This window comes from Agelaius phoeniceus, chromosome 10 (assembly GCF_051311805.1).
Source record: "Agelaius phoeniceus isolate bAgePho1 chromosome 10, bAgePho1.hap1, whole genome shotgun sequence".
Classification (NCBI taxonomy): Eukaryota; Metazoa; Chordata; class Aves; order Passeriformes; family Icteridae; genus Agelaius; species Agelaius phoeniceus.
In genome coordinates this window covers 8,465,994-8,493,458 of record NC_135274.1, presented here as the reverse complement: position 1 = coordinate 8,493,458, position 27,465 = coordinate 8,465,994, and the positions used below count along the sequence as shown (strand labels likewise).

Below are 27,465 nucleotides of genomic sequence, written 5' to 3'. Positions count from 1 at the left end.
CATGAGGAAGAAGCATATTTTCTTTTACTGAACTCTGATATGCTTATGTTTAGTTTTGCCTTTTTTTGCCCTTGGCCATAGGTCTTCCAGAATTTGCCTTTCCAGCTAACCCCAAAGCCATTTACAGTTGGTACCAACAGATCATTTGGACTCAGAGCTTGTCCTTCTGAGATGCATCCATTCCATATGGTCTTCCTGTCTTGGTCCTCAGCAAGAGTATTGCTGATGGAGAATCCAGGTGTTACTGTTCACATCCAGTACTTATCCATACCACTCTATTCTGCCCACCTCTTCCTACAAAATTCTAACCTTCACAGCTATCAGGACAAGTATATCACAGATTTTGCCTTTAAGAATATGGTATAACTTGGATCATGAACTTTCAGCTTGTTTCAGGCAGAAAATCACTGAGAGCACTGTCAGCAGAGCGTAAGATTGGTGCCAAAATGCAGAGGGTGGTACTGTTGGGCTGGGCCAAAGAAACAAATGCAAAGTTTGAAGCTATATAGTCCATAAACTGCATGTGACCAAAAACCTTTGGGAACTCATCTCTGCAAGAGATGCTTTAGTGACTGGATGAATAATTTGGGGGATTCTTTCACTGTACAGAAGTTCACTAAACAGAACTGACCACTGATGGAATTCCAGCAATCAATGGGCTTACACAAGGGATAAACACGACCCATTACCAGTCTGCAGCTCAGTACCTCAAAGCCCAGAGGAGCCTGTCCTTCTTGGCCTCCAATCATAGAAGGTAAAAACCCAAAAATTTTGTCCACCATTTCTTGGTCGCTGATAACATCATTATTTGTTGGTTTATTGCCAAGCACGTTCCTCCCTTGTCTTGCTTCTGCCTCCCCTCTCTCCTGAGTTGTCTGGTGGTCCTTTAACAAAGAAATAGGCATGACTTGAACATGAACATCATGAATGAACATCATTCTGCTAGAGTGAAGGGGTATGAGGATGAAACACTTTTACAAAGGTGTGTGACTGTGAGGTCCAGCTCTGCCAGTGCAGTGTTGAAACAGGAAGTCAAATGTTGCTTGTGTCACAAAGACCTGGCCCATGAGCAGCAGGGCCCTGCTCCTACGGCTGTCTTTATGGACTGTTGGCCTATTGATAATGATGTGCAATTATACAAGAATTTAATCAAGAGATAATACAGGAAAAGCACAGAATTTCTAACAGAAAACTCCACAATATTTAAAATTTTAAAATGTTTTGTGTCAGAAGACTTGTAATAGCATTGGGCATAGTTGGCTAAAATGTCACCTTATGTTGCAATCAGAAACGTGTATGTGTTTGCCCTGTTATATTTTCAAAGCATTATTACAAACAGGGTTACAACTATGTCTTATCTTTCTTTAAATATAGCAGTGCTCAGAGGTTTGAGCAAGTCCACAGGTGTGAGCTGGGTAATGCTGGCCAGTGTTCCTCCACCAGCGTACCTACCTTTCGTAATCTCATAGCTTCTTCCCTTCCTTTCAATGGTCCCAGGACTTGGATATTCCTGGCTTCCAGCTTGTTCTGTGGACAACAGGACTATTCTGTGACTGTTTGTACAACTGCTGAGCCAACTCCCTTCTGCCTTTAACAGACTGTCCACAACAGGACTTTGTCCCAACAGAGGCTTAGTTCAAGATGTGACATTTTGGGGAATGGCCCGTAGGCAGAAATCTGCAAACTGGCTTAGTCCTGTTTGTACAGCATTAGTACAGAAAGGAAATCAGGGACAGGCCTCTCCAGTGCTATGGACTGCCAAGGGTAGCACCTACCAAGACATACTGCATTGGGATTCCCTTCTGAATCGTTCCCTGAGTGCCACCCTGCTGTAGAAATTGATCTCCCCCTGCAGGACTGGCTGATAACACCGATCTTATATTTTCTCCCTTCTGTCACAGCCACTGCAGCTGTATCAGAGAAGTTTTGATCCATGATAATGATCACATAAAGCAATTGTAAACAAGATCAGTCTGCTGAACACTCTGCTTTTGTACTTGGCAAGAGTTCAAATTACAATACCCCAAAATTAATATCCACACCCAATGCTACCTTAAGCCGACACTTGCTGGTGATAAAATCTCCAGTGGAATTTCATAGAAACAATGTGTTCACCAGGTATCTGTGAGCATTACCTCCCTCTTCATCCTCTGGTAGGTCTGGCGAGTGAGCATGCCCCTTGCATAGGCCTGTATGACGCGTGCAGCTCTGTGCTGCTGTGCCAGGCTCTGGCGCAGCAGGAACCCGCGGCACCGCGCCTGGAAGGCCACGATCCGCGCGCGCGTGGTCTCGTAGCGCTGGGCCAGCTGCCGGCCGCGGTACAGCGCCTGCAGCCGCCCGAAGCCCAGCAGCACCTGGGGGTGCAGAGAGAAAAGGCATCATGGCTCAGAATCTCTGCTGGTCAGAGTGACACAGAGATACATACAAGTCTCTTTTTCCAGCCCAGCAGTCAAAGAAGGAGTCAGGATTCTTCTGTTCTCGTTCTCAAGGTTGTTTATCATTTCTTATCTAGAACATTCTTTCTCTGACTCACTGAGGTCTGTCTGGCTGGTCGGGTTGAGGCACGCTGACCAACTTGGGGTGGTGTTATCTTTTTATACTAAAAACTACATGTACATTATTTATAATAACTTCTAAATACTTATCACTTATGTCAGACAGTGAGTTTCTACCTTAAACTAATCTAAAAGTGCTACTACCACAGGAGAAGATGGAGGCCAAGAAGAAGAAGGAAAAAGACTGGACACACTTAGATTCTTCTATCTTGCTTTCTGAACCCTTATTCTAAAATCACAAAAAATCTATTTTTCACCTCATGACAAACTATTACTCTACTTAAACTCTCTTGATTTGTAATTCTTCATATAAAGGTGGTAATTTGCTTTATGGGTCAAAATCAAAGTCACAGGTGTCCTGGGCTTTGTGCCAAGGTCTCTGAGCCCCTTGGCAGGGGCTTGAGCCATCTAAGACAGCCAGAGAGATGTCTTGGCTTCCAACAGTTATGGTTCCACACCATTGAGACAGGTAGGGATGTAAGGTGGGATGAGTAGAAGACAACAAATTTTGGTATCTGGATAAAGACACTGGAAGTGGCTAATGTAATATTACCCATTATGTTTTGTTTTCTACCAGTAATAGGCCTTTAAAACGAGTATATAGAGTTATTTGGGGGATTTGTTCTAGGGAGTGGCTCCAGAAACTGACAATGGTAGCCTGGGATTACGTCAAGAGAAGGAAAAGAGCAAAAATGAAGCCAGGTGAATGGAAACAATCAGACAGGAATTGCATCACTGATGCAGAATATAGAGTGTTTCTGACTGAAACTGGCAATTTCTCCTCCTTCCCATCTCAAATGGGATATTATTATTATTATTATTATTATTATTATTATTATTATTATTATTATTACCACCACCACCACTACTACTACTACTACTACTACTAATAATAATAATAATAACAACAATCCCTGCCACACAAATATGTAATCTGTGAGCGGCCCCAGTTTTCCTCACCCGGAAAATCCACCATCAACAGAAGATCAGCCAATATTTTTCACACAGAATCACACATAATCATCAAAGTTGGAAGAGACCTTCAAAATTATCTAGTCCAGTTGTCAATCCAGCAGCATCATAACTACCCCTAAACCATAGCCACAGGTGCCCCATTCAGATGCCTCTTCAACACGTCCCAAGATGGTGACTCCACCACCACCCTGGGCAATTTATTCCAGAGCCTGACCACTCTTTCAGTGAATTTTTTTTCCTAATATCTAATCTGAATCTGAATCTCCCCTGGCAAAATTCTTAATAATGTGAGATTGATTTAATGACTTTTCTGGTAATTTTTTACAAATTCCCAGTTTTCCTGCAGCTCATAGCATGGTGATGATGCACAAAGGCTAGACTTGTGTTTCTGATTATAAGAAGTGTGGGACCACTTGTATGTCAGGTCTCTGGATCTAGGCCTGCCGAAGGTGAGTTGGGTTCTATTTCATCAAAAAGCAGAAATGTCACAGGTTTAGCAAGCCCTGAGAGGTCCCAGAGCCCTCCTTGGACTTTATACCATCCTTTACTCCCTGTCATCTATTCTCCCTTCAGGTGAGAATATCTTAATTCCTAATACTCCACTCTGTCTGGCAGGGTGCAATATATAAACACACACCCAAATGTAAGTTCATTGATACACCTTCGCCTTACCATTCTGAACTCCTTCCGGCAGCAGTAGCCTCTCCAGGCTGACTGAATGGCTACAGCAGACCTCCTCTGGTTCAGGAACTGCTTCCTAAGCAGACAGACATGGGAGGTGACAAACAACAGGTTATCTCTGTTGCTTCTTACGATAGTAGTAGAGAATAAGGTGGCTTTTTTTCCCTTTTAGGGGATGTCCACAGTCTGATGTCAGCCTTGTTTGCTGCAAAAATACTCATAGCAACTACAGACCAAATAAATTGCTGTGGTCAGAGAGCTCTGTAAGAACTGAAAACCCCTCACATCAAGACTGTTAACTTCCCCATCTAGTAACCTCTTTCTCTCTGTTTTGCTGCCTGGACAAGGAACCCATCTGAGCAAGATGAACCTCAAGATGGTGCAAACTGTCACACTGCACCTGAAAAAGGCAGCACATAGCTCTGGTGGATTAAAAGTAAAAGCAAGCTGAGGCTTTTAGTTTGGATACTCTGTTGGATAGCAGGCAGAGTCTGAAAAGAAAAGAGGGACGTTTTGGGGCATTTGTGTCATATTTTTTAGTTCTTCCTTCACTATGGTCAAGAGTATTTCTAAACCAAGCCAAGACTCAGTCCTATATCATGGTTCTGGTTGAGGGGTTACAAGATCCATGAGTACAAATCATGATGTAAAGCGTGTAATGAGGACAGACATTTATTTGACAGTGACTAAATTTCACTTCTGAAGATATTTCAAACTAAACCAGACACAATGCAAGAATTAGGCATCTTTGGCAAAGAGGAACACTAGTTAGTTTCCATCTGATTCTTGTCAACATCTTGTATCCAAGAAGCACCTAAATAAGAGAATTCTTGTAGCTCTGAGAAGGACACAGATTCCATAGGGATTTCCTGCTTTCCAGATGTCTACTGTTTACTAAAAATGTTAGGAGCAAGTCCTCCTTTCAAACCTTCCTTTACATACATGCCACAGCCCTGCATTTTGAAAAACATCATGAAAATAACAAAACTGAGCCAAAACAAAATCTTTGTCCAACATCTGTGTAGATACACTGTGCTTTATTACATGATGAGCATGTAATTTAGGGCTGGTGGAAGGTATATCCTGATACATTTCATACTCAAAAATGCTGCACAGAGTGTGTTAAGCTGCACCACAAAGATTAGCTACTTCAAAATAACATGAATCCCCTTCTGTAAGGTCACTGACCTGTCCTTCAATCCTCTCATCACCTTCTGGATAAGAAGAACCTTATCTGTGAGTACATTTTGGAGTTGCAGCTCCAATAGAGTGTCATGATGATCCTGTTAAAAGAAAGTGTGGATATGCCAGCTTAGCAGACTCACCTAAAACCTCTGGAAATGGGACACATGGTCTGAAAGAGACCCAAAATCAGCATGATGTAGCATAATGTGACTAAAATGCATTTATGGGACTGCAGGAGGAAGAGTGCACACCACCTGACCAGACTTGGTCTAGCTATAAACAAGCAAGAATCTGCCTGCAGCAAGACTATTTTCAGCTGGGGTATGCTATAGGCAAGGTGGTCCTCAGCAACAGTGCATTGGTATCCTGTTCTTTTTTATGCTCTAACACATTGCACTGTTCTGTTTCAGCTGCAGCCCTGTAGCACAGGAACAGAATCAGCCTCTCCTACACCAAACCCTCTCCATTGAATTATTTGGCTTTCAAGAACAAAGACCCACCCTCAGATTCAAGAGAGAGTTTGTAAGTCAACCCAGTCCTCCTTGGTTGCCACTCTTGCACAAGCAGGCCAAGCTGTACTATGAAGCATCCAGTTTTTCATGAGAAAATACAATAAACTGTCTTTTTTACTTACTTTAAGGAAAATCTTGGTCTTTCCAACTTGCCAGCTTTCATCCTTGCCCAGCACTGCTTGGGAGATGCTGATGCAGCTCTGTCGAGTATCGTTCTTCAGCTGATGTGCAAAAGCATCATGATGTTAGGGCTTGGCTGTGAAACACAGCAACTGCTATGCAAGGAGCTACTGCCCTGCATTCCAAAGGGTGAAGAGCAGAAACAGATGAGGTCTTTCACACCTCTGGGCTGGCAGTACCATGAATGAAAGTGGTTCAGCTTAAATGGACAGGAAGAGGAGGGATGTGATTGCATGACTAAACATTCCAGAGTCAAGGTGTGAGGAGGACATCAGAGGCCTGAGAAATGGGTGATCACAGTAAAAAGCCATCTGAGGGCAATGGGAATGGGGATGGTGCCCTGCCTGGGATGTCTGTGAGGAGCAGGCCAAGGACAGCTGCACCTCAAAGCAACTCTGTTTTCAGCTCAGGTTGAAGGGAGTATTTAACTACTTAGTTATAATTACTGTGATAACAGTTCCTGTGATGACTTCTGTGCTGACAGCTCCTACAACTCTGCCAGCAGTAATTCAAGAGCTTTCTACTGTGGGAAAGACTAAAGCCTCATAAGGAAAAGTTAGATTAGCCTTACATCATGTTTTTGCTTGCACACCTTTTGTCGAAGAGACCATGGCAGAAGAAATCTGTATCTCTCAAAGAACTCCTCAAAGCTGTAGCGGATGGGGTACCCGGCTTTCCTGATCTGAATGGTCTCCATCATCCCCGAATAGCGCAGCTGCTTGATACACAGCTCCCGATCAAACAGCTGAAAGGAAAACAGACAGGGAGGACACTTAGCACTGAGAAAAGGTACACATGCACTATCCCTCAGAACGTGTCTATTAACCTCCAGCCTCAGAGGGCCTGCAAAATGGCATACTGTGCTTTTTTAAATTGTATTTTTCTTCTGTGCACTAAATTCATTACAAGCATAAACAAGTCACCCCAAAGGATCTTCAATTTTGTGTATGTCAGCAGTAGAAACAGTCTGTTAACTTCAGTCTGGCTACCATTTTTTGTTCTAAAACTGCAATTTCAGTTGAACAGTGAATTCATCATATAATTCTGTAGGTGTGAATTGATGCATTAGCAACTTAGGCCCTTGGGCATACCATGCCAAGCACAGCAGGCATGCTGCTCTTTTCCTCTTATTATTATTTAATCTTATCTGAGTTTAAAAGTTGGCTCACTAAGCCACATGCAGTGCTTCAAAAATTTTTAAATCACTTGACCAACACCATACAAGGTTTTAGAGTAGAATCAGGTTGAAATCCCCCAAGTCCCAGCCACATGTCCTAATGACAAATGGACTCTTCCTGGTATGTCAGACTAAACCAAATCACCCCTCTCACAAACTTCCATAGCTCTCCTGTTCTCTCTCAGGCTATTTCATAGTATGATCATTGTTGATCCTGATGTTTTTTATTTGTTCCTATGTTGAGGCGCTACAGACTTTCAGTTTTATCTTTATTGAAAAGGTGTCCATAACTCTACTCAGGAATACACCAGTGTGCTTTTTTGCAATCCATTACTCTATGGTGCTTTTTTGAGATGCTTTTGTAAATTAACTATGCTATATCCTCCTATTATGTTTATTGCAGGAATACCCTGTACTCCAGCTCTCCTTAGATGCAGCCAAGTACAACTATAAAATGTTATACAAAAACTGAGAGCCTTTTCTCATAACAAACTTTAAAGGTAAGACTTTGTATTGTTAGAACATTACCAGTGGTTTCTTGTAGTCATTTGGCTTGATGCAGCGGATGAAGTATGGCTGGCACTGCTCCAGGATTTTCATGAGCTTTTCCAGGGATTGCTTGAACTGTCCTCCCAGTGTCGAGAGCCGCTTGGTGGTATCCAAGCCCTGGGAAGAGAAAGCACATGCTGACTGCAACATCATTGACTCTCAGAGGCTAATTAATAAACCTTTGTATTTTTGTAAAATCTAACAGCATCACACAGCCATCAGGAAAAAAAAAATATTTACCTACATGGGAGCTACACTGGTCATCTGCACCGTATTAATTTATGTTTATTCTTGTAAAGAAACCCCTCTCTTAAGTGCTTTCACCTACTTGGGCACTAAGTTCTAGGAGCAGGGGTGGCTGTGGTGGAAGTAATTCCACCCAAAGGAGCCCACATGCACCTGGCTGTTCCAACCAAGGCTGTGTTTAGTGCCAGGCCTGGGTGCCAAGCTGTGATTCCTGGGAGTGTGCCTGAAAGCTTGGTGAGAAACAGCCACTCCCAAAGGAGGAATAAACTCTAGGCCAGATATTTTGCTGCCATCATAGCTAGGAATGCTAAAGATCCAGAACAGCCCATTCCTTAGGGATTAGGATGGCTGATCACCTTGCTCATTAATACTACAGCAAGCAGTGAAAAGGCAAACTTTTACTGGAGTATAAGTTTTGAGGTACTCCAGACTTCCCCAGCCTCTCTGACAGCACAGTTCCACCTGTCTTTTTCACACAAATTAGGCCTAAGTTTCTACATCTCAGTATGGGCACATTAAATTACAGTGACAAGAGTACAGATTCCAAGTAACAAAAGGACTGCACTGGCCTTTTACATACAGGCAATGTGCTGATCATTGCAGCACAACAGGGCCTGTTTGTTTGTTAGTTTGTTTGGGGGGTTTGGTCCATTGTGGGGTTGTTGGAATTTTTTCAAAGTAAATAATTTAAAGTCCAGTGGCTCCCCCTCACTTCCATGATCATTAGGGTACCTCATCCTGCTGTTCTTGCTTCTAAAGTGCCCTTTTGAATACTCAGATTGCCACCCTCTGCTTTAGCAACAGGGCAAGGCTGCCCTCCAGTGATCAGTCATTTGTGTCTTTGGAAAACAGCTCCTGTCTCATTGCAGCTCTGATGCATCTTAGGGCTAGCAAGCACCCAAAGTGGGTATAATAACAACATATACATATTTTAGTGATTTTTACTCTCAGACCTTAGAGGCCTCTCTGCTGTACCATCAGTGGGATGGCCACACAAGGCCAAAGCCCATGCCCTCATGATCTCACACATGCAACATTGTTACAGCTGAATTTGTTGTTAAGTTAATGGTGACTTTTCTCTTGTGGTGTGTCAGGAAAGGAACTCTGAGACCTCAGGACAAAAGAGTGTTTTCTGGCACATTGCTCATTATTCTTTTTTGTAGCCTGCTTCCTAGGCTTCCCAATGGTGGTCCCATTTATTTGAACACCAACAGCTAATTTCTGTGCATTTTGACATAGGGTAGCCCACATTTGGTATTTCCTTTCTTCAGATGCTGCTTTAGTTTTTTTTCAATAACACAGCCTTATTTATAGGGACAAGGCCCATTAGAGCAATGTAAATACACCTGATATTTAATCTGGAGGTATTCATAGCATTTAAGAGATGCTAAGCCAGTTATCTGCTGCTTATACCACTTCTGACATTCTTTGCCCCCAGGATGTTTACCTGTCCATGGCCAGGTGTTCTGGACAGCAGAAAGCCACACTGGGACAAAGACAGAGGAAGAAAGGACAAGATCAGAAAACAATGCCAGGAGAATAGACAGATAACAGGTAAGATAGCAAGCTGATAGTTCTGTATCCTGACAGGAAAACTCAAAGATGTAAACAAGCAAAAGTACCTTCACATACTGGTGACACTACATAGCTAAATGTTCAGAAATCAAGGTATGTGGAAGCTGGAGCAGGACAGAGAACCTGAACTGTGCCCCACACTGTTTTCTAGTCCACTGCACTTCATATCCTTATTTTCAATAGGCACAGACACAACAAGCTCAGTGGAGTCTGTGATAATGACCCATCATGAACTCTGTCACACAGTGACATCCAGGCAGTGACAACATGTGGGGAGGCATCAGGACCCATGGTTCTGAAACAACTGCAGGCATGGCTACACAGCTATCCAGGGTGCACACCTGCCTGACAGGGCTGACACTGCACTTGTTTACAGCATGAACACCAGACCCTGACTTTTCCTGCAGCCCCCTTGGCAGAAACAACTTGAATGAAAGAGATAGGGATTTGCAGAGACAGTGCAAAAGAAAGAGGAGATCAAGAACAGCCAGAGGTGTATGGAAGGCAGGGGAAACTGGTTGTTTCTGCAAGACAGTGCCAGTAAACCAACCTTGTAGACCTGGTCAGATCCAAGATGCCGAATGGTCCCACGTCCCAGAATAGGTAGGGTTGTTTCCACCTGGAAAATCTCTCTCAGGAATTTGTTTTTGGAGGAATGGACCACTTGCATTACATTAGCACTCAGTGTGTCACGATTTTTCTCCAAGAAATCTATAGGATGGAAACAAAATTAGCCTGTCACCTCTGCAGCCTGGTGGCTCTAGCACCACTGTCTACCTAAAATCCACTTAATTTACACTAACTTGCAGATTGGTTTAGAATAATCCTTCTGACCTCCAGATCAACTTCAGATCAACACTACCCTGGAGAGCTACATATCCAGGTCATGCACCCATCCAGGGCAAGTCATGCCCTTCCCTTCACCTTCTGTATCCAGCAAAGACTCACCTTTTGATTCATAAAAGACAACCCCAGCAAAGTGGTTGATGCCAAACTTGGTATCATGAACACTCTTAGGTGGGATGTAGACATTACTTTTACCATGGAGGGAATTGATTTTGACAAGCATGGTGGCATCTGTGCCCTAGAAACAAATACAGGTAGAAAAGGATGGTTAAGCAGATTGTCCCCAGCACTGACCTGTGCTCAGCAAACAAACAGAAGTGGTGCTCAGAGATAACAGAAGCTCAAATTCTGCCCTTATGTGTGTAGTAGATCTGGAGAAAGTGCCAACAGTATCTTTCCTTTTACACAGACCCCTGTCTCAAGCATCATGACAGAACACACCATCAAGCACAGGGCCTGGTGTTTTAGGGCTGTACACAAGTCCCCATAACATCACCAACATCACCAGATGGGCTGAGAATTTACCAGATCCTTGGACATCACAAGCAAAGCCCCCACCAATCTTCTCACACCCTGCTACCCAGGAAGCTGTAAGGGATGCCTCCTCCTCCTCCTGGGCAGGCACAGTTCTTCTTGCATTCCCCAGCTGGTGCAAGACTCAGAGATCCCTGGAGAAATCCCTGAGCAGATCCCAGCCAGCATGCCCAGACCATGAGTTCCAGAGGCTAGGCAGTCAGCTGGGTGCTTCTCTTCAAGGGGTGCCATCATGATGCCATCCCCTCATGGCCCATGTGAGCTCTCTGCACTCACCTGCACCTAGAGCAGTGGGGGCTTTGCTCTCAGAAGTCATGTGCTCTGGGAATCATGGAAGAGGTGCCTTCCTGATCTGTGGGACCACCCTCTTTTTAGGGAAGAAAGGGGAAAGCTGTCTGCCTGTACATGATCCTCTAGTTACCTGAAGGACTACAAATGAGCTGAGGCAGGGGCTTGCTTTTCTGGACACCCTCCATTGTCATCTGATTCCTGCACCACCACTCCAGTTTAGCCTCACCATGCTCTGCAGACTATGAAAATGCTCTACAGGGATGTCTGAGATCAGACCTCTGTTCTTCTGTTTGTGATGACTGACTTTTGCAGAATAATATTTCACAGAACCACAGAATCATGGCAGACAACATCCACAGCCTTTTCCTCATGCACTAAGCAGGTCACCTTGTCATGGAAGATCAGATTGGTCAAGCAGGGCCTTTGCTGACTGGGCCTGATCAACTTGTTGCTCTGTACCTGCCCTGTGATGGTGCTCAAATGATCTGTTTATGACCTTCCCTGGCACCAAGGTTAGCTGCTAGGCCTGTAGTTCCCCTCCAGTTCCTCACTACGGTGACATTGCTCAATTAAGTCTGTCAGCAAGGGGAAGAAAAAGCAAGCTGCAGCCCAGACCAACAACAGAACAATACTCAAACAATAAACGATTTCAAAGATTTCCCAAGAAGCCCTTGTAAAATGATCCAGCCTCCTTCCCTTCTGTGTCTGGAACTGCTGTAAGAGTTTCAACAGCAAGGCCCCAGGAAGAGCACATTCCAGCAGAGAGTGAAGCAGTTGTGTAGTGAGCTAATTTGAAAGAAACATCTATGGGGAGACAATATTGCCTCTCCTAACGTATCTCAAAGCCACTTCTGCATTTCTGTGTGTCTAAGCCCAAGTGTTACCTGTGAGCTGTGTGCAAAGCCAGGCATTATGAGTGAAACCAGGAATTTACCTTTGGGAACCTGCTCTCTTCATCAATGAGGGAGATGATATTCATGGGCTTGAGTGCAATGACTTCCAGAGCCTGGTGGTTATCAGTGAAGTCAATGTTGTTCCAGGCAATATGCTCTGCAATATACTCCTCTTGTTCCAGCTTGAAGACATGGTGCACAAAGAACTGCTGAAGGTGCTCATTTGCAATGTTAATGCACAGCTGCTCAAAGCTGGGGAAGAACAAGATGAAAGAAAGCCCATGGTCATCCTTGGCCAGTGCTGCACTGCTCTCTGTTACTTGTTTAGCCTCTGCATTAAATGCATTCCATATACAGCACTGCCACATTCCACAGTGCTGTGACCACCATCACTGCACGTTGCCAACCTCAGCAATACAAGGAGGCATTTTCTGCTGTGGCAAAGACCAGCAGCAATGAGCCAGCTGATGACTGATTTTTGCTGAGTAGACAAGAAAAGATCTTTATGTCTTTCAAGAAGCTCCAGAGATAAAGGGGAACATGTAACTGTGAAAATCACTTAGGAGCATGTGATATGTTTCTGCTTGCACTGGCACTACCACTTGTTTTATTTTTTACTCCTTTATACTGCACCTGAGTATCATAGCCTCATACTTGCTGTGGCACACTGTGTGTGCCTCTGGGATGCTCACCACAGTGAGGACCCATGGGGACTGCAGGTCTTGGGAACAGCACAAAATAACAGGAGAGAACACAAAAGATAGAAGACAGACTGTAGAGATCCTAGATTCTGTTCCAGAAGTCACTGAGGAACATTATCTGGCTGAAGGCCAGAAAATTCCTCGGGATCTGGAATAGACAAGTGCTATGGCTGCACTAAAATGAAGGCTAGGGAAGGAGACAGAAATATGATCAAGACTGAAGAAAAATGGAATCTGCATGATCAAAACTGGGAAAATCCAGTAATGGAATTCTCACCATTATTCTGAGAATCAGGATAATGATTAAAGAGCACGTGTCTCTTTGTTTTTTTGTTCTTCCCCTTTACATCAGCTGCTTTTCAGCTTCCTATTGCATTGCATCTGGAGCTTCCTACCTGTTGTTGCTGAAGTTTTCAAACCCAAAAATGTCCAGCAGTCCAATGGATTGATGTCTGTCTTTAGGCTTCTGAGAAGCTGGGTTGAAAATGGCTGAGTTGATTTTGTTCACAATCCACAAGAATATCCGTCCATATATACCCTGAGAAAAAAAATGAAAGAGGAATTGGAGCCCATCATTGGAGAGTTTGGATGTGACTTACTGCTTGCTATTGTGCTGTCAAGCTGTGCCTGAGAACTGCAAGGGCCTGGAGCCCTCTGGGTTAATGTTAATCACATAGGGCTCCTCAGCCAGGAAGAAAGACAGCTCTGAAAGCATCCCCAGGGTTTAAACAGGGAAGCTGTGAGCACCAGTACCTTCACAAAGGCATCCTTCCCATTGGCAGCTTGAACCACATTCAGAGGCCTGGACACACTTTCTCCTCGGACAATGATGGAGAGGTTTGTGAGGCTGTTCTGGAGTTCACTAGAGTCCACCTGGAGAACAGTCATGGTAACCTGGTCATTCCAGGTGAACAAAGGAAATCCAGCAAAGTCTGTATCAGGAGGAGGACTATGACAAACTGCTTGTCTAGCAGCATCCACTGGCAACTTGCTGTCCCATTTAAAGGTCTCCCAGCTTGGAGAGACATCTGCAACAGCATGACTGGAGTGTCAGCAGGACAGAGGCAACATTGCCTGTTGAATGTTCATTCCTACATAAACTCCAGAGTCGTGCTCTGCCAGTGAGCTGATGGAACAAGGGAGAAGGAAGAACCAGCAGCAGAAGATGAGAGTCCATTACCTCGAGCAGCTTGGTGGCGATGGAGAAGTGCGGGGAGTCTATCACATCAGAGCAGTCCAGGTTGTCGTACACGGCCGCTGCAAGGAAGAAACAGCCATGCTCAGGGAGAACCATCACTGTTGTTAATGTGGCTGTATTTCTGTGACCCCATAACACTGGGAAGGTACTCAGTTCTCATTTGAAACTGACAGGTTTGGTGGTTTTATCAAGGAGGGTCCTGATTTCACCTGGATCCTGGGATCTTCAGGGCTCTCTCATGCCTAGAACGTCAGGCTAAAAACAGCAGCCAAGCTGACAAGGTTATTCATTTAAAATAGTAACTGTTGGGGATCTGGGGAAGTGATATCTGACTCCAGAAAATTTCTGGAAATATTTTTCCTGCGTATCTGACTTGTGGGAAATCAGACAACAAAGAGGAATACAAGAAATTCCTAATTTTAGTAGTCAGGATTAATCAAAAGAATCCACCTGGAATCTCTGTATTGGGCCTACTGTATCACAAAGTGAAGAGTTCTTTTCTAAAATGTGAAAGCTTTTGGCATGTGCTGGTGGGTCACACTGCCACACTGTGCCTGTCCATTCCCATGCAGGTGAGTGCACCTATGCAGGTGAGTATTCAGCAGACTTAAGCAGGAGGATGACTGCTATTATCTCCAAGGTGAACATCACTCCTGTGTTCTCTGGCCTGTGTAGAACAACAATCAGCAAATGTAGCATAGTATTATATTCTGTTGTTTCATTTGTGTGATAAGGCCCATGGAGACCTGACAGTATGACAAAATAAGAATATGATGCTGTTTTTCAAAACACATAGCAGTGGAGTCACAAATCAGAATTTCATGGTGCTTATCTGCCTGCCCTTCCAACTCTGTTCACCTGTTAATACAGGTCAGAGCAGCACAACCTAATCTGTGCAGGGAAGTACCTTTACCATGAAGTCTGAGAAAAGGTAAGCCCAGGCAAGGCTGAATTTACCTTGGAACTCTACATTGCCTAGGTGCAGGATGGCAGCCAGCAGCTTGCTGATGTCCCAGTGCTCAGAGTCTGAGAACATGAGGATCTTCATGGCCGAGCGGATGTGGGCATAATCCTTGGCGTCGTTCCGGCTGTCACAGGACGTGCAGTTACCCTGCAAGCACCACACCAACAGGTGAGGAACATCCTCTGCTACCCGGACAAGGACGAAAGCACGTGCAGACTGACAAGCCTTTGTACACAGAGTGGCTATCCTGTGAGTCCTCAAGGATACAAGGTAAAAACCTATTTAGATGTTCTATATCCTCTTCCCGTGATTGTACCTTCCTTCATTTTTTCTCTCAAAAAGAATTCATTAACAGAGGGCTCAGTAATGCATTTATCCAGGGCTAGGCTGAATACTGAGGAAGCCAAAAGGAAAAGCTGATGGGAAGGCTGCTCTAGAGCATAGAACGACAGGAAGCTTTGACAAGGTTACCTACATTTACAAGGCCATGCCTGTTTCTTTGGTTTCTTCTCTCTGCCATGTCAATGGAAAATTAAGAGCCCTAATCCCAAATGAAAGCAAGATAGGCTGGATAGGTACTAGAAGGCAGATCTCAAAATAAAAATATTAGGTCCTAGTGGAAGGCAAATGGAAGCATCCAAGGCAGCATCAGAAGCTCCTTCATCAAAGCCTGCACAGCAGGTCCTACGATGCTGCTCCTGATAAAAACTATTTTCAGCCATAACAGAGATGAGGAAATTCCTTTTTTACCCCTGCCATTTATGACAATATAGTGTGATGATTATAAAAATGAAATATTCCTCTCATTTCAGTTTACAGTATGTAAAGATGCCAGCTTGTACCAACAGCTGATCTTTACAAAACCATGGGTATGTTCTCCTTTAATCCAATCCTCTTATTTCAGTATCACAGTGCCCTAACTGCTGACCAAGGGGCCTTTTCATGGAATGGCCAATAGGCTAATTGCACTAATGGCACTCATCAGCTTTGCTGCAAGATCACTGCTCTTTTGAAAACATTACATTTGAAAAAATCTCCACAACTTTATTGGTTTTGCTTTTGAGACCCCAAAACCAGACTTGTTTTCATTTCCTAGAAATTAGATGCTCAGCTCCATCTAATTTCAGTAGAGGCAGGACTTAAACACATGCTTCCCACAGCTGTAGAACAGCCCAAATCTAACCAGCTGGCATATTGAATGTGAAGTATATACACAGGCTAAAGGATAGGCTTTTCAACATGGCTTTCATGTCCTAAACCATTCAATTAGCTATTTTCAAAAACCTCACCTATGAAGATCCCACTTCTGCCACAACGGCATCATAACTCATGGTCATTAGCATCAGTCATGGGAGGTTATGCTGAATGCCAGCTGCCTGCATTATGTATATAAGATATATTAGATATAAGGTCTAGAATTCTTATTCATTTCCTTTAAGGTACGTATATGTGATTACTGTTCTCCCTGGCATGAGATCCCTTGCATTCCTTTGAAATCTGAGTGTCTGTGAAAGTGGGGGATGTTGTCCACCTTCTGTTTTAAGATGTCCTTAATATTTCTTAAGTCTGACTTTGACAGAAAGCTTTGACCTGCCACAAGCTGCTTCCCACTGGTGGACAATACAGTAAGTGTCTGAAACTGATGCTCACAGCACTTTTGGCATTACTGTTTCTGGTACTTTAAGGGAAGGACTGTTCATGTTTGGTAACTACCATCTGCAGCTCCTAGTGATTGTAATTGCTTGCTGTAAGAAGCAAATGGCAGAGGGATATTAGAAAATAAAGAGATTATTACCATAGTGAGATAAGTGTACTCTGAAGCAGTGCCCAGATTCAGCATCTTTTTCTGCTCTGTATTCATCCCCATTAGCATGCAGTAGAAGATATGATAGTTCCTCTCCTCTGGAGCCTAAAAATAAAAGAAATAGGCCAATGGGCAGCCTTTCCAGGATAAGCTTCTAACACAAGAACAGGCAGAACATACCCCTGCCAGTGCCCTCACCTGCCGGCAGACCCGGGACTTCTCCAGGAGGAACTGTTCTATCCGGGCTCCTTCTATCACACCACTCTGGTTGAAGTGGATATCAATGTATTTCCCAAAGCGGCTTGAATTGTCATTTCGAATTGTCTTGGCATTTCCAAAAGCTGATGGGCAAGGCACAGAGACAGTATCTGTATTATTGCAGTTCATGAACATCAAGCCTATTTTTTTTCCCCTTCTACTTTGCTGTTAGTATTTTACACATTGTGTTCCAAATGACAGCGCTGAGAAGCACTGGAGAATGTCTTGTCTCAGTCTGTCTCCTGAAGAGAGGGGCAGGCATACTGTGCACCCAGATAATTGGGTACTAAAAGACATATTGAAATGATCCAAATGTGGTCTACATCTGGCCAGCCAAGAGATCTGGGCAAGTCTGAAGACCTCCAGAATGATTTACTGGGAACATGTTGATCCCTGTACAGAGAAAGATGGGTGTCTCAGGGAGCTCCCCTATAGATACACCTATGCTTGGCCAGTCACTTTGTCACTGTCTAGGGCAAATGCCAAACCAGGGGGCTTTGCCTTGGGCTCTGCAGTCCCAAGGACTCTTTGTGCTCCTGGCAGTTCCAGGGTTATACTACAGAGGCAACTCCTCCTACAGCATGGGAGCGAAGCTGCTGTGGACTGCATGGGAACATGGCAGAAAAGTATAGAGAACATCTACAGTGCATCACCAGTGTTTAAGGGGGTTACCAGTTAAGCAGATACAATGGTGCAAGGATCTGTTTCTGATTCATTTTATCCTGAGAGAAATGTGGTAAATCAGCCATGTTTGCTAAGTAACCCACCTTCCAGAATGGGGTTGGCCTCTAGGATTTGCTGCTCTATCCAGGAATGCTGGCCACTGACAGCTGCCAGAAACTGAAGTATTAGCTTTGTACTTTCAGTTTTACCAGCTCCAGATTCTCCACTGCAGTAAGAAAAAAAGATCATTACAGGCTTCCTAATTTTTTTTAGTAATGTGGCAGACCAAGTTAAAAAAAAAAAACATTTCCATTTAAGTTTACCCTGTGAATGGCAGATAAGACTGTCTTTCACAGAGGGCCAGAAAATTTGAGTCTTTCATCATCTTATTTGCTCAAATTTAAGTTGTCAGACTTAGGCTGAGAACTAAATTCTCCCACCAATTAAAAACAAGCAAATCCATGGAAGACATTCTGTACCTATGCAAATTAAATGACCACTTGCTTATCTTCTTTATTGCACTACCAGATTGTCACTGCTAGTGTTAGCACATCAGCTGAGTTGACTCAGCTATAATCAGATACTATTGCAATGAGATTATCTGGTTCTTCACATTGATGACAAAAAGAAAATGGATTCTTTATAGGAGGAAGAAATCTTCCATCCACCTTTGGGTTAGCAGAGGTTATTTCTCTTGAGGAAATGTCTAGCCTTGGAAAATACATGTAACATAAATATTCTGTCTCCAAGGTAAAAGATAGCCCTATATCACACACACTCAGGTGTTATGTTTCTGTATGTAGTGACCACATGCAGAATGTACAACCACATTGAAAGACTCTGAGGGAAAACAATGGGCTTTGGAAACTCTTTGATTTTCTTTTACCTTTTCCCGTCCTAACTGAAAATGAAGGAGCAGGGAAGAAAATATTTCCTTCCCATTGTCTCTAGTTTTATCTGTGCCCTTCCATTTGGAACGTCTGGAGACCTTCCTGTGTCCACCTGTGTCCACAAGGTGCCCCAAACCATGCCAGACTTGGCTACTGATATTTGTCCTCTACAAGTCCATTCACCTGATCACACAGCACTGGTCTCTCTTATTCCTCTTCATATTGAAGTAACAGTTATCTGCAATGGCAAAGACATGAGGTGGAAGCTCTCCAATCCTCTTGTTACAGTAGAGTCTGATCTGATCCACCGTGTAGAGGGGCAGCAGCTGGTATGGATTCACTGCTACAAGGATTGATCCTGTGTAAGTCTGGAAAACAGTTGTGAGGATTATTGCTATAGCCAACAGGCAAACAAGAATACAACCAAAGCCACTTGCAGTATAAATCTAAACAGAGGCAGGAGGGAAGCCTGGGAGATGATAGCACTTGGTGAGGCTGAGAGCCCAGTTCCTCACTGTCAGCTGCTGTTGAACACCCCAGGATAAGGAGGGGTTTGCCCAAGGAAGAATGCTAGGTGTAATCTCCTTGCTAAATGGCAGCTCAGTTCTCTGTCTCAAGCTGAAGCACACAGAAGTCCAATTTAACCTGGCACTTTGGTGTTCTCATGAGGTGTTTTGCAGTGTTTTGTTAAGCTGCTTTTGTATTCTAATGCAGATGTAGCTGAACTTTGCTAATGGGCCAAGTTATAGTTGTGCTATTCATACAATGATTTAGAAACATTTGTATACAGCAATACCAGTGAAATGAAGGAGGCTGTTGAAGGCTGTGGAGATGCAAGGCAACAATATTGTTTGAAAACTAAATGAAACAAATGCAGGCTGCTAGAGTTTAATATAATAGGTCTATCCACACACCTTGTTAATTGTAACTGTAGGATATATAAAATCAGTCCTTTTTAACACTAAATATCATCACACCTATGTTGTAAGAGGCAGCTTCTCTCCAGTACTGTAATGGGAGGCAATATATAATATTATATAATACAATATGGGAGGCAAGGCATGGAAAAACCTGAATATTAATTATAATATTACAAACTGGAAACTGAGGAAAAAAGAAAATAAAATTGCCAAATTTCCCAGTTACAGATAAAACCTGTAATGGACAAAATATCCAGATTTATTCATTAGCCATCTTATTACATCAAAATCAAGTAAATGTTGGCTTGAACTGGGGGACAATTGAAATCATGTCACTGCATACTAGTTAGGCTGATCTTCCAGGTAATAGCAGCAGTAAGCTGTAACATGAGCTGGATTTAGTTCACTCTCAGTGGCTGGTGGCAATGATTGCTCTGGGAGAAAGTAAGTGAAGTCACTACCTGTGCCAGCACTGTGACTGAAGGGCAGCCAAAGTACTTGAGTGAAAGAAGAGAACAACTTTGTTGTTGTGTCTCCTTGGCACCCTCAGTCATTAAAGAAGTCAGAGGGCCCTTTGTGTGAAAGGCTCACAGGCTGCTCAAGTCACTTGTTAAATGTAGAAGCCATTCCTGGAAGTGACCTGGCTGTCCCTGGAAGTGACTGTGGCACTCACATAGATTTTGTGCTCCTGGTGTCGGATGAGGAGGTTGTGCACCATGCCAGCTTCATGGAGGTCCCCGAGGCGGATCATGTCCTCTACCCCCTGCACAGAGGAGGGGTGCATCAGCTGCACCATGTGCATATTCCGAGCTGTGATCCAGTGCTCCTGACAAAGGCAAGGCACAGACTTTAATGTGTGATGCTGTGGCTCAGAGACAAACAAAGGAGAGCTGGGTAAGACTAGAGTGAGCTTCAGCACAATACATGCTCAAGCAAGCATGTTCCACCACACAGGGGACTGGCCTACAGGAATTAACTGCTTTAAAACAAGATGATTTAAAACACTGAATGAAACCATTCAGGTGAGTTCTGAACAGCACCGATTTTAACACTGCTCACAGTGCAACTCTGTCATCACAGGCAGAACATTGTATGAGGTAGGGATGAACTGATTTCAGTGGGATGATGTTTCCACCTAAAACTTCACCAAATTTAGGGATTGGAGCCCATCCATTTCCTTTTCCTAGCCATGTAGATATAACCTCTATCTTAGGAAGCTCCAGGATGGTCACCTGGAGATGCCAGGTGACCATCCTGTACTTGCCTTATTTCTGTAGTCTTTCTTTCAGTATATCCTATCTATATCAAAGTCAGACCACCTGGATAGATGGAGCTTTGGTCTGACCCAACAGGACCTTCTTTTGTATTTTGTACTTTTACATTTCATGTTCATCTTTTACAGAAGGTTATAGCATAGCCCACCTTGCCTTCATCATCCTCCAGCAAAATGCGTCCTGAGTCAGATTCCTTCACAACTGCCCCAATTGGGACATTAAATTCACTGTTTGGTTGAGTGTCCAGCCACACATGATCACCCTGGGGAGAAAAAAGCTACTGTCAAGTACAGTGACATACTTGATGCCATGTAGCTCACAGGCAAACACCTCTTGGTCTTCCTTTTTTAGTTATTTGATTTCTACAGCAGTGTTTAACTGGGTAAGTTCTTACTGCTTGCAGGCAGTACATTCACAGACCTCTGAATTCTACTCCCAGCTCCACAGCTGATCTGGAACATGACTTAGGACAAGTCATCAAACCCAGCTGTCTCACAAGAGGAAATGAGACTTTTCCCAAGGACAGCAATAATGCACTCCAGTACCTCTCAGAAGCTGCTGGGGTCTTAGTGAATGCTGGGGAACTGGCTTGGCAGCCTCACATGAGCTATGATATTTTCTCAGAAGAGATTCTTGAGAACATAGACTTTACCAGAAAAGAGAAAAACAAACAAACATATGTACATACTGGATGCCTGGAAATGTAGAGGCCTCCATTATGATAAATTTTAGATATATATTTTTCCTGTTATAGCTGAAATGTGAGTGCATCCATGATCTCTCTTAGAAAAAAAGGCACCAACATTCTTTATCCTGCCCAGTTCCTCTCTTCACATAGGTAGAGGCTTGTCAACATCTGGCACCTCTGCAGAGCAAGCAAGAACCTGCTCTGCTGTGCCTGGAGGAAGGGGTGAGCCACAGCTGCCCTTTCCTAGGAATGAGCAACATCTTGGTGTTGCCTGTACCAGTGTCCTGGCTATACTTCCCTACTCCAGGCCCTCAGGAACACCTTCTCTTTCTCCAGTCCCTAATGCAGATTCAAACAGAAAGAGGGAATAAAAACTGAACAGAGTTGTAGATCAGTGGACTTTGTAGCTGTGTCTTGTCATATACAACGTTTGTTACACACCATAGCACTGATTGTCATAGTTTCAATGTTTTTACTGAAAAAAAATTCTTTTTCCTCTCAAAATACTTTTTGGCTTACATTTAAAACCAAACAACCAATGTAAAGCATCCATAAGCACTGTACAAGATTATGAAGAATGTTGCAGACTAACAGCTCTTATGTGTGTTGAATAAAACTCCAAAGGTAATTTGTGCCACACCTTGTGACAGAGGTCACCTCTCAACAAGAGGATAGCCTGGTGAGGCAAGACATCTGCTTCCCTAGTCTAGGCTGAAATTATTTTATACCTTCTTGATGCTGGGTTACTGCAACTTTCTCTTGATTGAACCATGATGGTAAGGTAATCTTCCTCCTCTGGGCCTCAGGCTAATCACTCAATCAGAAAAAAGAGTAGGACTTACCTTTCTGAAAACCACCATTATGTTTCAGATCACTGTATGCAACCTGCATGCCAAGAACATAATGTTAGGTCAGAAAAAGGCTTTGATGAGAACAGACAGTGGGGTTTCCTTGCAAAAAATTAACATCAAAATATCTTGAAATAATTTTGTTAAAGCAGAAAAGATCATTAAGATACACCCAGTGTAGAAACAATGACACCATCTGCAAAGAACCTGCAGCACTGGGGTGGTGCTCTGAGTTCTACCACATAACTCTTAGCTCTTAGCCCTAAGGATTTCAGTGGGCACATTTTCATACCAAATAGTTCTCTCAGTCAAGTGCTAGGCACAATTATTGTCTGAACTTCAAGGTTGGCCTACTAATAAAAAGACTCCACAGTGCAATGTGATTTGATGCACAAGAGTTACCTTTAGCTGTTCTATTGACCCAGCAGCTCAGTGGCTATCCCAGACACACAGGTTTAATTCATACTTTCCAAGCTGAATTCCCTCAGCCCCTCCAGCTTGAACCCACCACCAAACAGAAATGGAGGCCTAGAGTTCACCTTCCTTGGCTGGAATGGGAGGGATTGCAATCAAGGCATGAACAGCAAAATAAGGGACTGGAGGGAGCCACAATAAAATTAGGAACTCACTACCAAGAACATAACAGCCAAAATATCAGCAACCAGAGATCTACAGCAGTGCTTTAACTAAGGGATGATGCAGTTTAGGCTGTCCTAATCAAGAAACTAATATCTTCAAAGCAACTTTCTGTCCCACAGAGCTGGATTTTGGGAGTGATTCCACGACTAGGATGATTTGCCAACTGGTCTTTCATATTCTGTGATTCTTATGGCAAAGTCCTCACATTCTTATTCAGGACTCGGAGGCAGGACCTATGTATCAGCTTCAGCACTGAGATGGCCTGTGGCTGAGAGTGGTGCAGGGTGGCACAGAAGCACAGTCCTTGGGAAACATAGGCTAAAGATGGGCCACAGTCACTGATTCACAACTGACAAGCAGTTTTTCACCTGCAGCAGAAAGCAGAATATGGCAAAAGAGGAGAAATGTTGACCCCGAACAAGGAGGGAGTGGCAGATGCAAGCACAGAGACAGCCATAGAGTGTCACAGCTGTCTCCAGATCCGGTCTGACAGCAGCCACAAGCAGACGTGTAGGGAGGAGATCCCATATCATCCCAGGATATGCAGTTCCAACATTTCAAATTCTTATTCCCAGAGAAGCCATAAGTGGACACCCCCTGTACCTGGTTGCATGGCCACTTCCTGGCCAAGCCTGGCTCTCTCTTCTGTTTCTCTTGACAAAGTAATGCTGCACTATAAACCAAACTGCACCCCACATGATGGGAATTTACCTCTCCAGAAGAAATCTTCACTGTGTGGCTTTTGCAGCTCAGGTCCCTCTTTTTCATAGGTATTGACATAAGAAGGGAAAGGAAGGTGAAACTGGCCCTGGTGCCATTAAGTTCCAGTTCTCCACTGCACAAAGGAGGAAATGACTGTAGCACGGTTATTTATTACAGGACTTTGCTCCCAGTTCAGTGTATATGTCACTTCCAGGTCAGGTGTTCCAGTGAGCATGAAGGCTAATACTTGCTTGAGTGAAACTTAAACTTCAGTCTCTCCACTGGGCCTGTATCCTTTCAGATTTCTGGAAAGCACTCCCAGAATAAAATCCTTTAGCATCTGGTCTTATCCTGCTCCAACATGACTGACTTCCCTAGGACTATCTCTCACCCTGTTACGTATGAAGAAAATCAGACCCTCATCTCTTCACCAGAACCTCTCCTTGGTTTTCCATAGCTCTTTTCTGCAAGAAAATGCCCATCAGTCTGTGTTCTGTCTGGTCTGTGTTTCACAGTACCTCAGACCAAAACTAACTTATCACATTTAACTGAAATTCATACACACACCCATATAATGGGACAAAAGAAACAGAAGTGTAGTACATCTGTAGAGAGGCAGATACAGGTTTTCTCCAGCCAGAGCAAGAACTCAGGAATCAAGCACATTCCAGCCCTTATGATGAGCCCAAACAGTGAAGATGAGATTTTTTCCATGCACCTTAACTCAGCAGTGTCACCTTCCTCCAGGGCCCTGTGCACAACACTGTGCACTAGTCTGTGTACCCACTATTGAACATGCAAATGTAAATGTGCAATAATTGTGAGCATGTGCTAGCTCACCTAATACCCTAATTCTTATTTTCTTGCTTCCTAGGTTCACTGTATAAAGGGACCCCTGCTGTAACTCCACGTCCAAGCCAGAGGTAAGGATTCATGCATGGCAATAAATAGTTGGGAGTAGCCTGTGTTTATCAACATCACACATTTGTGTTTTAATGTCAGCTTCCTTACCTGAGTTTTTGTTTAAGTCTTACAGCAGCAGATACAAATGCAGAAATAAAATGTAGGCCCTTTAGAGCTCAGAAACTTTTGGAGAGAAGCAGAAAGCCACAGAGAGCTTTCTTCAAGTTTCTAACTGTGCAAGTCATTCCTACTCAAAGATTTTGTTCTTTAGCAGACAGCAAACATTCTTTTTTGAATACAGCTTGTGATTAACATAATTCCAAGTACTGGTTTTATTAGGTAAAGGTCAAATAGTGGCAAAGAAATCAAAGTACATACCTTTATACTACCAAGGCAGATATCTAAACCCAAAGCTTTTTGTATAATTGGACAAAAAAATGCCAAGCATATTTCTTCAGAAAACAAAACATACCTGCTGAAATTCCAAATGGAGCCTGTTTGGGGGCAGAGAATCTCATTCTAAAATTACCTATGTTGTTAACACTTTTGCCCAAGACACAGTGTGTGTGTTACTTCAGAGAGAAGTACAGGATATATTCCTATAGACACTGTACTAGATGGAATCATAGGGAAATCAAGGTCATCTGAAAGAAAAGTACAACTCATTGTACAGCTGAAATATGCACTAGAAGGAGATTTTGATTTCCACAGCTGACATACTCAAGAGGTAGAAAACAAAAGCACTTGATATACCAAGGGGAAGCAGCCAAGATGCTCTGTGCAGCACATGCAGCTAATGAGATGAGCAGGCTAAAGGTGCCTCCAGAGAAGGACCTGTGAGTGCACAGGGGCAGCTCAGGTTTGGCAGGCACTGAGCTGTGCAAACGGGGAAAGACAGGAGAGGAACTTGCCAGGAATGAGCAACGCAATGTACTGCTGAACACAGAGTTTGGTGAGGGACTGTGCAGGGCACAGGAACATTTGTAGTGGTAATTAGGGATAATTTGTGGCATGGTCTATGCTGATCAATTGTTGTAAGCTTTCCTTTAAGCAAATTGCTGATGGTGAAGATTGTGACTTTACAGCTTAAGTAATAAAGCTCAAAAAATTATTAAGTACGTAGCAAGACACTGGCACAGGCTGCCCAGAGAAGCCATGGCTGCCCCATCCCTGGAAGTGTCCAAGGCCAGGTTGGACTGGGCTTGGAGCAACCTGGGATATAGAAGGTGCCCCTGTTACGGTGGAACTGGATGAGCTTTAAGGTCCCTTCCAATCCAAACCACTCTGTGATTCTATGATGAATGCTGCACCGAGAAAAGCAACAAAATAAAATTGGATGAACCCTGGTGAATTTAATCCTGCTGTTGTTCAAAGTAACAGGTCTGTCCGGATAGACGTGTGTTAACAAAACTGCCTCTTCCTGACACTTCCGAATTAAGAGATTGATGTCAGGATCAAAGGGTTTAATTTGCACATGGCATTACCTTTCATATTTTCTCTCCAGCTAAATCAAAGTGGCCTTGTCACTTCTGCAGCAGGTCCTGGGTACCAAACATCATTTTATGTTAAACTAGTTATTTCTCTGAGGTTTCTGAAGCGAGGTGGATTGGGTGTAACAATTTGCAATTTAAACTGTTCATTCAGCAGTCCTCTTGCCTACATTAACCTGCTTCCCTTCCTTTAAGCAGATTTGTAGCTCTAAGTCACTGATGTCTGTTAACCCTGAAAGGGGCAGTGCAGGAAACAAACTAAATAAGAAGTACATACCATTAAAGGATTTCCAAGGGCATCGCATGGTTTTCTTGAGCATTCTGTTCCTCAGGGAAAGGCTTATTTCATTCCAGCCTGTTCATGGAGTTGCACAGTGAGGCAGACTGGCAGGGCTCTGGGATCTGTGTCATTACACACCTTCACACATGCCAAGTGGGCGCTGCTTACGCTGCTTGGTAGAAGACAGGTCATTCTCCCCCACTGTGCAATCCCATTACGGTCTGACTGTCACTCCATCCTTCCTTTTGGAAAGCAGCCAGGATGGTATTACTAGAGCATGTTACAGACTGCTGCTGCCAAGCTCTGGCTCATGAGGAACAAAGGCATGTGCAGGTTAGTGTGCACACACACGTTACCTGCAGCACGGGGGCTGGAATGGAGGCACAGTTATTCAGCATCCATGAGGTGAGGTTGTTTCAGACACAGTGCTCCCTCTCCTGGGTGATGCATGTGGCATGTCACAAGTAGATTAGGAGGTTTCATTTCAGAAAGATTGGAATTCATAACAACTAGGAAGAAACCTCTGTGCCTCCTTCCACTCTCAGTAAATGCACAAAATCTCTAATCTTTTATCAGTGCTGCCTTAGTGCATCTGGAATTTGGGACTCACCATCACTGCAGAACATGACACATAACTATAAAGGACTAATTTCCAAGCTAGACTATCATCATACTCTGATCCTCTTGGAACTTTAGTATGGGATAGATTTCTGTGTTTTCTAGGCACCTTGGTACAATTTTCAGGTACCTTGGTACAGATTATTCAACAAGGATTTTTGGGGTTTTTTTTTGTTCGCTTCTATTTATGTTCTCCCTTTTCAATTATTTTCTGTTACACTACTCCCATGTTATTTCCTTATTCCTTTATTTGTTGTGTTGTAAAGTTTTCATCCTGCCTTCTATTTAGTCAGTTGTGTAAAGTCATTCAATTTCTTTATGGAAGTCAGAGAAGTGCAATGACAGGAGCCTTCCATCACATACTGCTACATGAGCCTGCTCCTTCCAGAAAAGATATCAGTGAAACCACACAGTGCAAAGATCTAA

General features: G+C 43.5%; 1 protein-coding gene and 1 long non-coding RNA gene across 2 annotated transcripts in view; one reads left to right on the top strand and one right to left on the bottom strand.

Moving 5' to 3' along the window:
• MYO7B (myosin VIIB) overlaps positions 1-22,419 on the bottom strand; it is a 45,531-nt gene extending 23,112 nt beyond the window's left edge. The window contains exons 1-22 of the mRNA XM_077183839.1: positions 22,402-22,419; positions 21,020-21,133; positions 20,271-20,423; positions 18,861-19,045; positions 17,892-18,013; positions 17,065-17,207; positions 16,858-16,971; positions 15,056-15,209; positions 14,081-14,157; positions 13,654-13,773; positions 13,296-13,438; positions 12,241-12,451; positions 10,584-10,719; positions 10,186-10,346; positions 7,794-7,931; positions 6,681-6,833; positions 6,031-6,129; positions 5,400-5,494; positions 4,203-4,287; positions 2,136-2,354; positions 1,453-1,527; positions 708-884 (exon numbers count right to left, since the gene is read on the bottom strand). Of these exons, the coding sequence (XP_077039954.1) occupies positions 708-884; positions 1,453-1,527; positions 2,136-2,354; positions 4,203-4,287; positions 5,400-5,494; positions 6,031-6,129; positions 6,681-6,833; positions 7,794-7,931; positions 10,186-10,346; positions 10,584-10,719; positions 12,241-12,451; positions 13,296-13,438; positions 13,654-13,773; positions 14,081-14,157; positions 15,056-15,209; positions 16,858-16,971; positions 17,065-17,207; positions 17,892-18,013; positions 18,861-19,045; positions 20,271-20,423; positions 21,020-21,133; positions 22,402-22,419 (2,892 nt within the window). The remainder of the gene's footprint in view (positions 1-707; positions 885-1,452; positions 1,528-2,135; positions 2,355-4,202; positions 4,288-5,399; positions 5,495-6,030; positions 6,130-6,680; positions 6,834-7,793; positions 7,932-10,185; positions 10,347-10,583; positions 10,720-12,240; positions 12,452-13,295; positions 13,439-13,653; positions 13,774-14,080; positions 14,158-15,055; positions 15,210-16,857; positions 16,972-17,064; positions 17,208-17,891; positions 18,014-18,860; positions 19,046-20,270; positions 20,424-21,019; positions 21,134-22,401) is intronic.
• The window catches only part of LOC143694871 (uncharacterized), a 30,638-nt gene extending 5,937 nt beyond the window's left edge, over positions 1-24,701 (top strand). The window contains exons 2-5 of the long non-coding RNA XR_013183605.1: positions 7,669-7,765; positions 9,499-9,614; positions 15,078-15,332; positions 24,623-24,701. This is a non-coding gene — a long non-coding RNA (uncharacterized LOC143694871). The remainder of the gene's footprint in view (positions 1-7,668; positions 7,766-9,498; positions 9,615-15,077; positions 15,333-24,622) is intronic.
• The last annotated feature ends 2,764 nt before the right edge of the window (positions 24,702-27,465 follow it).